The following is a 13,854-nucleotide window of genomic DNA, read 5'->3' on the forward strand; positions in this document are numbered from 1 at the left end:
TTTTTATGGATTGCTTTTACGCATCAGAACATTTTAATGACCTTCTGAAGAAGCATGTGAGTATGGCTGACAGCCTTCACAGAGCTCAGGTCATTAGAACTGGGCAGGAGCGAACAGCATTAACTCTCATTCTATTAAAACTCTTTGCCGGGTTAAAATTAGAGTAAATGTCAGCTTTAATCCATCTGGGAGGTTCACAGTATTTACAATAGACTGAATATGAGGCAGATTTGAGGACCTGGCAGGTGTATAGGCCTGTGTCCTTTACTCTATACCATTGCACCTACTGATACCCCACGGCTTGGATGTGAAGAGATGAGGCCTCACTTCACATCTTAGGCTTGGGATATTTGTAAGTGACTCCACCATGAGCCCATTTGGTTATCTTTGATTTACCCTGTAGCTGAATTGTTTTGTATTTGGGTATGATGGCCACTATCTGCAATATTAGAATTGGTCTTATTTTCCTAGTTTGTCCCCTGATGAGCCCGGCACTATCCGGGGGAAACACGTAACTGGGTAATTTTATGGTTGTTATAGTTATGTAGTTGTTGACTATTGATCACTTGTATGTGGTAGTGTACTGTATTTTGCTTAACATCACAGTCCCTACTAGTCTTAGTTGTATAAGTGTCTTTTACTTACACAATCCCTCAGCACACAACTGGATGACTTTGTCGCCATTAGGTGGTATCTTCAGTCTATATTTCTGCTATATTGTACTTTGATTCTTATTAAGATATTGACTTTTTAAGAATTGGAGGTGTTCTTTGATATATATATGTGTGTGTGTGTGTGTGTGTGTGTATATATTATATATATATATATGTGTGTGTGTGTGTGTATATAAGGTTATGTTTTAATTCATGGTGTGACATGTATTTTAAAGGATTACTCCACTGGAAAACATTTTTTTTTAAATCAACTGGTGCCAGAAAGTTAAACAGATTTGTAAATTACTTCTATTAAGAAAATCTTAATCCTTCCAGTACTTATCAGCTGCTGCATGTTCTAGAGGAAGTTCTTTTCTTTTTGAATTTCCTTTCTGCCTGACCACAGTGCTCTCTGCTGACACCTCTGTCCACTTTAGGAACTGTCCAGAGTAGGAGCAAATCCCCATAGAAAACCTATCCTGCTCTCGACAGTTCCTAAAATGGACAGAGGTGTCAACAGAGAGCACTGTGGTCAGACAGAAAGGAAATTCAAAAAGAAAAGAACATACAGCAGCTGATAAGTACTGGAAGGATTAAGATTTTTTAATAGAAGTAATTTACAAATCTGTTTAACTTTCTGGCACCAGTTGATAACATTTTTTTTTTTTTTTTTTTTAGTGAGTGGAGTACCCCTTTAATATATAAATGTTAGGCTGCAGTAGATCTAATCAGTTCTTCAGCTTTTAAGATCCCTGCTGAATGGAAGTTTCTTGGTTCACATTGTAAAGCTTTAAAGCCCGTCTTGTTACAGAAGACATTTATGCTGTAATGTACCTTGCTCAGGGATTTCTTCCAGGCTGTCACCATCAGGAGATATTCTCTTGTATAATGCATTTAGCATCCCCCTCCTTGTCCTATTCCTGCATGTTATACATAGGACAGGACTAATTTATTTAATTGTGTAAATGATTATTCCTAATTTATTTTCCCCCAGTAAATCTAACCTTCATTAGTTATGGATTACTGTGCAATTGACTTTTTTTTATTTTTTTTTATAGTAAAAATACTGTTATTTAAATACATTTATCTTTCCATTTCCTTCAGCCATATTTATTTGAATCCTTTTGATATCAAGGAGATAATGTATTTGCTTAGTGCCCTATGAATGAATTAGAGCGGCCGCATCGTGACTCATCAGACAGAAGAGCAGTATTATCTGTGCCTACCTCATTTTACTGGTAAAGGATGGGCTGCTCTCCTTAGACCAGTGTTTCCCAACCAGGGAGCCTCCAGCTGTTGTGAAACTACAACTCCCAGCATGCTCGGACAGCCTTCGGCTGTCCGGGCATGCTGGGAGTTGTAGTTTTGCAACAGCTGGAGGCTCCCTGGTTGGGAAAGACGGCTTTAGAGGATGAAAACTACTTCACGCGGGGACCTGAGCATAGATATGGTGGTTGCTGTTACTAAGCAACAGACCCCCGACCCTTGAAGAGACTACCCTTTTAAACAAAATATGCATTCAAACGACTCTTTACTGCATTTTTCTTTCAAACTGATATTAAACTCTTGTAGAAGTCCTGAATCGAGGATTACCATGATTGGTTTAGGTCCTCCGTGTGTTTAAAGTGGTTTTAAATCCTTTTTTTTTTTTTTTATAATTATGGTGCTAGGGCAGGACAGAAATATTATAATACGGTATTAAAATAATATACTTCCCCAGGCCTGGTCCCCTGCAGCTCCTGTTCACCTCCATTCAGTCCCTCATTCTTCCTGCTTCTGAGATGAGTGCTTGGAGCAGGACCTGCCAGCTTACCCGATCACCGGCCGCAATGGTGATTGGCTGAGGCGGCAGTCCCTGCTCCAAATGCTCATTTTGGAAGCAGGAAGAAGAGAGATGATTGGCCGATCAGGTGGAGGTGACTGGGAGCTGCGAGGGACCAGACTAGGAAAGTATGTTGTGTTTTTTATTTTATTTTTTTATATTATTATTTATTGTCGCCCCCCCCCCCCCCCCTCCAAAAAAAAAAATATATAGTATTATTACGGTATTTTAGGGGTTTTCTGCTTTTGACAGATTGCTATTTGTTAGGAGTATTCCGTGACTATAAGCTGATCACAAACTTTTCCCTTGTAGGATTCCTAATGATCAGCCTTTGTCAGATGAGTTACAAAAGTGTCTAAAATCCATTGAAAATGTGGTCCAAGTCATCACTTTCCCATGTATGTTACACGTCTCCACCTAGCAGTCCATACAGTGTAAAAGAAAATGGGATTTATTGGACCAGGCTTGCGTCTTTCATTGTCCCAGTTCTATTGCTTATGGTCATTGTAGGTCAGGGGTCAGCAGTGGCACTCGGACTTGTCTGCCAGTACAACTTCCAGTACAACAAGCTGCGATGCCGAGAGAATTAACTCCTTCCTTCAGTTTGCGCTATAGCAGCTCTTCTGTGGCATCAGACCAGATGTGGTAATCTTTACTCCCCATGCACTTTAGAATATTGGCCGTCCAGTACCATATTGCTGGTTTACGGGTTGTCCTTCCTATGACCACTATTTTTGTAGTTACTAACCATTTTGTATGGAGAACTTCCCACAAGTCCTGCTGGTAGAGATGCACAAAATCCACAGAAGCGGAAGCGTTTGGCCCTTGTCAGAGTCTCTCAGATCCTTACGCTTTCTCATTTATTCTTTTACGAATATGTCAGGAGACAGATGACAAGAAACCTACCACCCAGCTATGGGCAGACATGGTCTATTAGACATCTGACATTGCTTACTTGTGTCAAAGGAGCCCTAATGTTGTTTATCTGCATGATAGCTATTGAGCTTAGTTTTCGAAGACCCAGACGGCCCCTTTAACCTGGCCATATACAATGTTGACCTTCTCAGCTGGCCATCATAAAATTATACTTGACCCCCACCGATCAATTGAAAAGCCCAGTTAACCCCTGGATCATATGTTGGCAGCTTTTTAGCCACAACGTGAAGAAACCATAAGGGTCTATTCACATGGCAGAATTTCCGCTCATCCACCCCAATTCCGCTTCTGTGGATTTTGTGCGGAATCTGTGCGGAAATTCCGCAGAAGTGTGAATGGGAGTGCGGAATCCCATAGACGTTTATTGGGCTTTCATTTAAAGAAGAATTCCGCTTGCCGAAATTCTGCTCTATGAATAGACCCTAAGTGTACGTTCACATGTATATGATCTGCTGCATGTTTTCTGCTGCTGATTTTGCTACCCATTGGCCTCATTCAGATAATCTGCAGCCGATTTTATTTTTTTATTTTTTTTGGCTATATGCTGTGAGCTGTTATTTATTCATATGTCATGGTTATGGAACATTTTGCAACAATTTCCAAAATTTGGGAAAACCTACTGCAAAAACTGTAACAAGAATAAATTCTGTTCTGAATGACATAAAAATTAAATTACACCAAAAAATAGACCAGTAAACAACCAATGGGCACAGACCCACGGAGCCACCTGCTGGCACCCTCACCGCTGTGGAGACTTGGCATGGTGTGCTTATTTGTTGTAACTGATACCTTGCACATGTCCTGCCGCCATAATAACCTTTGTCACTTGTCACATCCTCAGAGCTCTTATTTACCTAAAGAAGGGGTAAGAAAATTCCTGTACATACTTCTCGTATTGCATAATACTATACTCCTAAATCCTTCCATAGGGGAATGTATTAGGATGCGGTCAGGGGGTGCACCATGGCAAGTTGTAGTGTGAAAGTGAAAGTGCCTGCTTGGCCCGCAAAGCCATGCTGATCCGATTGTAAACCATGATCCACGCCAGTGTATCAAGTAAAGGTAATAAATTCCTCTGGGCAGTGAAGGGTTAATCAGGCTAACCCCCCTCCTTCCCGACTCCTCCTCCAGATGCCTTTTCTGTCTTGTGGGAATGACTGCTATTCTTCCTGAGGGTAATAAATATCAATTTACTGGCTGGCAGCCTCTTTGTCCTGGTTATTTCTTCTGGTTGGAGGCGAGAGAGTGTGGAGGATGATCTTCTCTCTCATCCACTCCCAGCCCTGTCTGTGCAGTCACACTACACACTGACATAAGCACCTTACTCCCTTATTACAGCCCAAACCAATATGGCAGCGGAAACAGCCTTGGGCTCTCTGTTTGAGCCTATAATAAGGCTCCTGGCCGGGGATTTCTTTAGGGGGGTGTAATGGAGATCTGTCAGTAATCAGCTGGATGAGGGCAGGGGGAGGTTATCGTATCCACTTCTGTGTATGGCTGCTTCAAGAACCATGTGAGAATCATGATATTGATGCTGCCGTCCGCATAGCCTTTTAGAACGCTTATGAAGTCCTAGGTATGAGTGGCTCTAAACTGTAACCGTGCGACCAAACAGTGTACGGAGCAGCATTAGAAGGTAAGTATTGGGTTAATAAAATGGCATCATGTGGCATAGTCGTTCTTATGGTGGAGAGTTGTTGCAGAGAGCACGGCTTGATATACAGTGATCCAAAGTGCACAGTGCTCAACTTCAGTATAACATGGCTTCCTAATACTGAGTGCATGTTATATATAATACATTTGCCAAAAACAAAAGAAATCTCAAAATGTTTGCTCTTTTTTTTTCTTCTTCTTATTTTGACAGAAAATATGGAACCCTAGCAATTCCAGCGCCATCCTCTCACAGCTCCAAATCAACACTAAGGGAGCAGGTGAAGAACACCCAACTCTGCCCACTTCCCACAACGGGAACCTGACACACAGCCACTGCGCCATGCTGGGCCGTGAGGATCGGATGCAGACCTAACGCCCATACTGTGCCGCAATGAGCAGGTAAACTTACTTGTTCATGAGTGCATGCTTTCTTATCTCCAGCCATACGTAAAGGGGTATTCCGGGATTATACATCTTATCCCCTATCCAAAAGATGAGGGATAAGATGTATGATTTTAGGGGTCATGCCCACTCCATTCATGTCTATGGGAGGGGGCATGGTGTGAAGTCACTAGGGGACGTGGGCATGACGTCATGTTCCCGTCTCTGAGGCAGCGCCCAGCACAGAATGCCGGGGGCTGCACCGAGATCGTGGGGCCCCCAGCGGGCGCGATCCCTGCAATCATACATCTTATCCTTTGGATATGGGATAAGATGTATAAAGTCGGAATACCCCTTTAAATCTTTCAGCAACTAAGGATTTGAGAGCAATACTAACATGTGCTGACAGTGGGTAATTCTTGCGTGAGCGAGTCGATCAGCCAGGACCAAATGATCTATGACATCACTAAAAGATATTTGTATCGAGGGTCTATTAACGTTTAACATAGTTAGGACAATAAGAGTTATTTTCTGTATGTTCACAACAATTCTATTGTTTGTCTGTTAAGTAATTGTAATGGTTTGTATTTGACTGCATGTCACAGTAATCATCGGGAGTTGGTTTGTGATGTAGGTACAAGAGAGAAGAGAGAACAAAATGAATGGCGGCAGTGAAAGTGGAGGAGGAGATAACTATGGAGGGGCCCCGATGGTCCAGGTGCCGATTGGTTGGCACAGGAGGGTGGAGCCAGGCACTGTGGTGTACGTCAGGTAAGTCCCTCTCAATGGCTATGCTTGTAGCAAAGTGTTTGCTGCAGTTGGCTGTAGATACCGGTAAGTAAAGTTTAAATGTAATTTCAGAAGTTTTATTAGTTGGGGTCTGGGTTGCTGGAATTAAGGGGCACAAGCACTCTGCTGTGCCCCTTTGGCTGTGATCAGCTCTGTTCACCTCTCCTTGAACAGGAACAGTAGTAAGTCTGTGTGTCTGAACACTGCTAACCCCACTTCTCTGAGGAGAGCCGAGCAGAGTCAAAGGGGCTTAATGCTCAGATGAGTGTGTCTCCTCTTCACATGGATGTCTTATAACCTGGATTCCCACTGATCAAAACCTCAGACACGTCATTATAATGTGTATCATTTCCACTTTAAGCTATGTGCTGAACTTAAATAGGGATTGAGAGTTCTGTTTGGTTTTGTTTTTTTTTTCTTTAGTGCCTTGTGAGTTTCTTAAACTACTATAATTATGACTAAAGTTCTGGGATAAAAAACATGACAATACAAAACTATCCTTTTTTTTATTTTTTATTTCACATTACTCATGGAGATTTCTCTGCATTATTTTGTATTGCAGTCCCAGTGGTACAGTTCTTACCTCTATGGAACAGTTGCGGACCTACCTAGTAACTGATGGAACTTGTAAGTGTGGGCTGGAGTGTCCCCTGAACATCTATAAGGTGAGTGTTTGACATGTCGTGATTAGAGATGAGCGAAGTTACAGTGATTCCATTTGTCACAAACTTCTCGGCTCAGCAGTGTCTGACTTTATCCTGCATAAATTAGTTAAGCTTTCAGGTGCTCCTGTGGACTGGAGACTCTCTCCTAGGACTGTATCCACCTTTTCCAGCCCACCGGAGCACCTGAAAGCTGAACTAATTTATGCAGGAAAAGTCATCAACTGCCGAGCCGAGAAGTTTGTGACTAATCGAATCACTGTAACTTCACTCATCTCTAGTCATGATAATGTCCTGTTCACATCAATGTCCAATGCGGTGTACAGTGCTGTTTTTTCCATGAAAAAGATGGACACCTCCTGGAACCCAGCAACTTTTATGTTAGGGCATAGGGGTCCATTATACCATGGATTTGACAGAGCTTTATGGCGGCCTTAATGTAGGTGTGAAAAAATCCTAATGTTTGGTAGTGATAGTTCAACTTCCTCTTCACTGCGGCCTAACCCATTGTGATCATTACTTTTATGTAACCTAACTGATTATAAATACAACCAAAACCTGCCTGGTGCCATGCAAAGTGACCATAGGCAAGCGCAAAAATTCACATATAACCTACAGATGTATGCAGAGGACGTACTAGGCATCATTTTTATGAAAATTATTTCATTTATTAGATTTACCAAACATATAAAAAAAAATATATATATATACAATACTGATCTTAAAAAATTAATATGGACGCAAACATGGAGGGGAAGTACAAAAAACTATGGGCTCAGGACGCTCAATAGGTAACAAATAACAGCTGTAAAGTGCAATAATGCCACTATTGTTTCTTGTAAACTGTGCAAAACCTACTACTGCTTACTGTGTACAATAGGCATGTGATCTCCCTACGTGGCTCTCATATGACTCCTATACATTCACTTATTTAAATCAACTCGTAAAGTGCATGTGCATAAACCAGTGCATGCCAAGACAGAAATAGTACTGAGTAAAAGTCTTAGTAAAAATAAGTCAAACAGTGTTAAAATTCCTCTGGTATATGTAAATCCACATATGGAGAGACAAATTGTTTAAAAAAACAAAAGCAAAAATTTTTTTTTACCTAGAGATACCAAATGTACACCCCAACATGCACGACTCAGACCCTTTCTAGGATTATAATAAGGGAATGTATGTGAATCATATAAGATCCACATAGGTAGATCACATGCCTATGTTACACAACCCATGTATGAGTGAGCAGTAGTGAGGAGTGGGACAGTTTCATATAAAATGTTATTGGCAGCGGTCGGACCCCCCCCTCCCCTCAATCAGACACTCATCCCCTATCCTTTGGATAGGGTATAAGTGATCCTGCACCACAGTACTGCTTTCATAAAAATGTCTCCTTCTGTATGTGCACTCCCTCTGCATACTTCTGTAGGTTATATGGGAGGGATAATGGATGTTAGCCTGTAGTTGTGAGAGGGGGTGGGGTTATCGCTATAAGAACCCTAGCACGATACGCCCCGGGTTCTTCACGTCCCACCCCCCCTTATTCGACTCATTTCATCTCTCAGGAATCTTTTTGTAACAAGGTATACCTACACGCGACAGTACATGGCACAATTCAGACTGTCTATTGGCTAGTTCATGATATGGATAGGTTTAGTAGGTACGCTACGCATTGAGACCCCAAACACAAATATAACTTAAACATATTCATAAGAAGAAAGAAAAAGCCGGCCACTCACCAAAGTCCATCGTCACGCTTTTATTGCAGCATAAAATACTCACAGATGCAAAGGAGGGAGAGGAAGGGAGCGGGGGGTATTCCCGCTCCCTCCCTCCTTTGTATCTGTGAGTATTTTATGCCGCAATAAAAGCGTGAAGATGGACTTTGGTGAGTGGCCGGCTTTTTCTTTCTTCTCATGAATATGTCTACGATTGCACACTTGGTAGCCTGAGCCACTATCTAACTGCAAGAAACACCCAAGTCCATATAATAGATCTCCTGAATTACTGCAGTGCCGTACGAGTCTTTCTATTGTTTTATATAGAACTTAATTTAATTAAATGTTTTTTAAGCAAAATTTAATTCTGTTACCGTAAGACCTTTTTTCTTGTTCCCGTCTTTACAAAATATCCCTTTATGTAGATGGTCTGCTCAGGACCTGCCTTTAGTGTTTATGCCCTGATCTTGTCCATTATCCTTATGTAAACCAAGCCAAAGTGTTTTTTTTTCCTCTTTGATTTTCTTTTCTCAGTACAAAGATCTTTTATTTTTGGGTGGTTTGTACCTCCTAAAGTATCACCAGTGTTGTGGGGTTTTCTGCCAAAACCAATGTATATTAGTTTACACACAGATATTTAAGAACTATAGGCATTCTTGCTTTAATCTTCTTTCTTTGAGTCAAACCACCTATGCAGGATGTTTTCTTTCATTCTGCAGGTTTTTAACTTTGACCCAAGAGCAGTAGTGAAACGGCGTAGCGCAGAAGACGTGAAGGCTGAAGAGGATATGACCAAACTCTGTAACCATCGTAGGAAAATTGTAGCCCTTGCAACTCTGTACAAAAGCATTGAGAGTACACCCCTTGCACTACAAAGTCAAGCTGCTGGTAAATGGGATTTCTTTTTATAATTCTCTCCTTTTCTTCTACTTTGATACCATAGAACACATATAGTTCATAATCTTTAAAAGGAATCTGTCTCTAGGCTTATGCTGTCTCTTCTTAAGGCAACTTTAACAAGGGACAGAGATACTGATGCAAACAGTATATTACTTTCTACTTCTATGAAATCTCATAACATCAAGGTTTATCTCTTGCACCCTGAGTTGAGTACATAAATGATAAATTAAGGGCCATAATCATTATTAGGAAACAGTTGTATTACTATAGACAATAATATGCCAGAAATGGTAGCCATGTGTATTACAGTGTTTAAATTACTGTGGTTACATGTTTAAAGCGGTTCTTCAGCGAAAGATTTCTTACGCCTTATTCATGGGATATGGGATAAGTGACCCCCTGCGATATCCAGAACACGGCTCAAAATTTCAGAATGGGCATCTCTTGCACTCCCATAAAAATTAATGGAAAAAGCCAGGAAAGCCAGAGTCCTGATCTGGAGAATCTTAGCCCTATCCTCTGGGTTGGGGTTAAGACATTTTTTTACAAGATACCCCTACTTTTTAAATTTCATTATTTCAATTTTTTTTTTTAACTTCACTATTCTATTTGTTTGACAGGATGTGGCTCAAGTCAGAACTTTAATTCAACATCCACCAGCCCAAAGATGGGGCAGCACCCTTGTTCCCTGGATCCTGACATTTTCACCAAACTGATGATGGAAAAGGCCCACAACATGCCTGCTCACCACTTGGAGAAACCTCTGGATCACAAGTCAGATACTTTCTCTCCCCATCCTGGAGAAAGGTACTCTGACTTGAGATCCAACCAGCGGCCTGTCTTAGCCAGGCAGCATGGGGCTTCTCTTAGTGAGTCCTATGCCTTAAGGAACTGTCCGCCAATGCCATCAAATGGTAATTACGAGGTGTTTTCAAGGACTCCACAAGCCATATCTCATGAGCTGTGTACCAGTTCTTTTACACAACTTAAGTCTTCCCAGAATCGGCCTTCCTACCCTTCATATAGTCAAGAACTTTCAGGCCTGTCCCCCAAACCATTAGCTCTTAATACTTGTAGTTTTGTGCCGGGTGGCACCTTTAATCGGACGCTTGAAGAATCTATTCAGGGCTCACGGCGCCCTTTTGTCTTTCCTGAGAAAGATCCACTGGGTATATTGGACTCAAACAGTTGTAGGCCACCTAGCCCAAAGCCCCATGTATTGAACTCTCCCCCCTTAATTCAGTCTCAGGTCCCCTTAATGAACACTCACCCTACTCCTGAACACAACCCAGGCAACCATTCATCCACAGCCCTACCCCCTCCATTTTCTCCTTTTACCCGTAGTGGCGCTCTCACATCTCCCTCTACTACTAGGTCCTCCATATCCTCCATTTCGTCTCCAGCTGGCAGTGTGGAGCCGTCCCCTCAGCGTTCCCGCCATTCATCTGCCTCCTCCGAGCACTTTCCTGCACCCATAAGGTCAAGCTCAAGATCTCCACGACCTGTCAGCTCCCCTAAGCGCTCTGTGCCCCACAGTCCAAAAGCAATACTTGAAGGCCTCCCTACCTTTGGGCAGGCCCAACTGGGATCCTCTTCAAATGCCAGCCATGCCTTAACCCACCAAAGCAATAAAACAGCACCACCGGTGTCTTTGGGAGCAGCGCAAGGCTTACTGGGCTTTCCCCTCGGATGCATATTGGGTCAGCAAAGCAATGCTTCCTTTCCTGCTAGCAGCCTTCTCACAGCAGCTGCCAAGGCCCAAATGGCAAATCAAACCAAACCTGAAGCCTCAGCCCCTAGCACTTTACCCAGCCGAGTGCTGAATCCCAATACTTTGCTTTCTGCAAGCGTCACACAAGAAGGTCGGGCCCTTCCCAGCAGGACTCATTCCCAGAAAAGGGATTTAATGGTGAAGCGCAAAAGACAAAGGAATTCTCCAGGTCTGGATGCAAGTCCTCAAGATGTTAGTGGGCACAACCCTACTAGTCCTAGTGGGCTCTCTAAATTGAATTCATATTCAAAGTTAACAGGAACTGGGGGGCAGGTTGAGGAAGACATGGGAAGATCCAAAGCCATCCATTCTCACTCTGTTTCTGGTAATGCTCCCCCTTCTCTTTCAATGCCTCGGTCATCAGTAGAGGAGTCCCCAAGCCAAAGCAAAACTCCAAGTCTGTCTCCAGCATCCCAAGATATCAGCAACCATCTTCTTGGCCTTGTAGGGCAACTAGTCCAGACTTCTACGGAGCTGAACTCAGGGACTTCTTTACCACTGAAGTTACCATCTACACCTACTAGCACTAATCCAAGTAAGTTTTTTGTTGTTGTTGTTTTTTTTTTTTCTCTATAAGAACATGGTTACTATGCGAAAATGTAACACTTCTAAAAATATATTTTGTGCATTTAAACTCCTCTGCAAAATATTGCATGCTTCATTAACATGAAGAGGAAATGTTCGCTCCTGACATGCCTATCTCCAGTGAACATTTCTGCAACATCTTGGAACTCTGCATTGTTCTCTTCTTCTGTTAGTCCCCTTTAATACATTGACAACAGAATATTACTATAGCTCTTTTGAATGTCTTTTTTCCAGAACTGACAGACCAGTGTCAGAGCATGCAGAGCCACATCCCATTGACCCAGTTATCAGTTTATTTGTATGCTTCCAGGAAGAATAACAGAGTAACAAAACAATGCAGAGTTGTATAAAAACATGATTCTAAACTGGTATTTGAGAAAAAACTTGTAGGTTCCCTTTAAATCCTGCAAATTTTTTAAGGAGTGCCTGATTTTAAAAGCCCCAGTTCTTGCTGCGTCACACACATAGTAGCTTCTAGCCTCCAGGAGCTAAGGAGCTAAAGACAGCAGAGAAGACTATGTGATGTTGGCAGTGAGCAGCCATAACTTGTCCCGCACAGAATAGCAGGTTCTGAGTCTGTACCTCACTAGACTTTGACATTCTGTAGGGCAGTGGTCTTCAACCTGCGGACCTCCAGATGTTGCAAAACTACAACTCCCATGCTGGGAGTTGTAGTTTTGCAACATCTGGAGGTCCGCAGGTTGAAGACCACTGCTATAGGGGATTGTGTATATAAGATTGTTGGGTACCAGGGTTTATTAGAAGCTCTCCCTTAGAAATAAAACAGGATGTTTATAGAGCTAACCTCACTTTAAACATACTGTGAAATTCATGACGCTGTCTTATAGTAAGATTCTCTTTGTTGCCCTTAGTAAGCAATCACAGCTCAATTCTCATTTTAATAGAGTAGTATAAGAAAGGTATGCTGAGCTCAGACTGGTTGCAATGAGCAAGAAAGAGAATCTTACTAATAAAGACCCTTTTACATTGGCCAACACTGCCTTGATAATAAGCACGAATCTTGGTGATTGGAGTTCACTAAGTCTTCCTTCAAGAACAATTGCTGGATCCATCATGCGGCCCTTAAATTATATCATTATTTGTTGCCCATCACTGGTTTACACAGGACAATATATGGCCGACAACAATTTAAATGGTAACACAAAAGATCCAGTCGGCGTTGGCTCATTCATTTGCTGGTTGCGGGTCCCTTTTGGGTGTGTTAACATGTTCAGATTTTTTATTGCAATTACACTGCTCAAAAAAATAAAGGGAACACTTAAACACAATGTCAATCACACTTCTGTGAAATCACACTGTCCACTCAGGAAGCAACACTGATTGACAATCAATTTCACATGCTGTTGTGCAAATGGAACAGACAACAGATGGAAATTATAGGCAATTAGCAAGACACCCCCAATAAAGGAGTGGGTCTGCAGGTGGTGACCACCGACCACTTCTTAGTTCCTATGCTTCCTGGCTGATATTTTGATCACTTTTGAATGCTGGTGGTGCTTTCACTCTAGTGGTAGCATGATACGGAGTCTACAACCCACACAAGTGGCTCAGGTAGTGCAGCTCATCCAGGATGGCACATCAATGCGAGCTGTGGCAAGAAGGTTTGCTGTGTCTGTCAGCGTAGTGTCCAGAGCATGGAGGCGTGACCAGGAGACAGGCCAGTACATCAGGAGACATGGAGGAGGACGTAGGAGGGCAACAACCCAGCAGCAGGACATCTACCTCCACCTTTGTGCAAGTAGGAGCAGGAGGAGCACTGCCAGAGCCCTGCAAAATGACCTCCTGGAGGCCACAAATGTGCATGTGTGCATTCAAACGGTCAGAAACAGACTCCATGAGGGTGGTATGAGGGCCTGACGTCCACAGGTGGGGGTTGTGCTTACAGCTCAACAACGTGCAGGATGTTTGGCATTTGCCAGAGAACACCCAGATTGGCAACTTCGCCACTGGCTCCTTGTACTCT

General features: G+C 42.5%; 1 protein-coding gene across 3 annotated transcripts in view; it reads left to right on the forward strand.

Annotated features, from left to right (window-relative positions):
- MBD6 (methyl-CpG binding domain protein 6) overlaps window positions 1-13,854 on the forward strand; it is a 70,310-nt gene that overhangs the window by 35,783 nt on the left and 20,673 nt on the right. For 2 of the 3 annotated variants that reach the window (XM_056562558.1, XM_056562559.1), the window contains exons 2-6: window positions 5,276-5,463; window positions 6,080-6,216; window positions 6,797-6,899; window positions 9,334-9,502; window positions 10,135-11,820. In XM_056562558.1, coding sequence (XP_056418533.1) covers window positions 6,104-6,216; window positions 6,797-6,899; window positions 9,334-9,502; window positions 10,135-11,820 — 2,071 coding nt within the window. In that variant the 5' untranslated portion in view covers window positions 5,276-5,463; window positions 6,080-6,103. Of the gene's footprint in view, window positions 1-1,817; window positions 1,892-5,275; window positions 5,464-6,079; window positions 6,217-6,796; window positions 6,900-9,333; window positions 9,503-10,134; window positions 11,821-13,854 lie in introns of those variants that run through there. The other variant, XM_056562560.1, reaches the window with a different exon arrangement.

Source organism: Hyla sarda, chromosome 2 (assembly GCF_029499605.1).
Source record: "Hyla sarda isolate aHylSar1 chromosome 2, aHylSar1.hap1, whole genome shotgun sequence".
NCBI lineage: Eukaryota > Metazoa > Chordata > Amphibia > Anura > Hylidae > Hyla > Hyla sarda.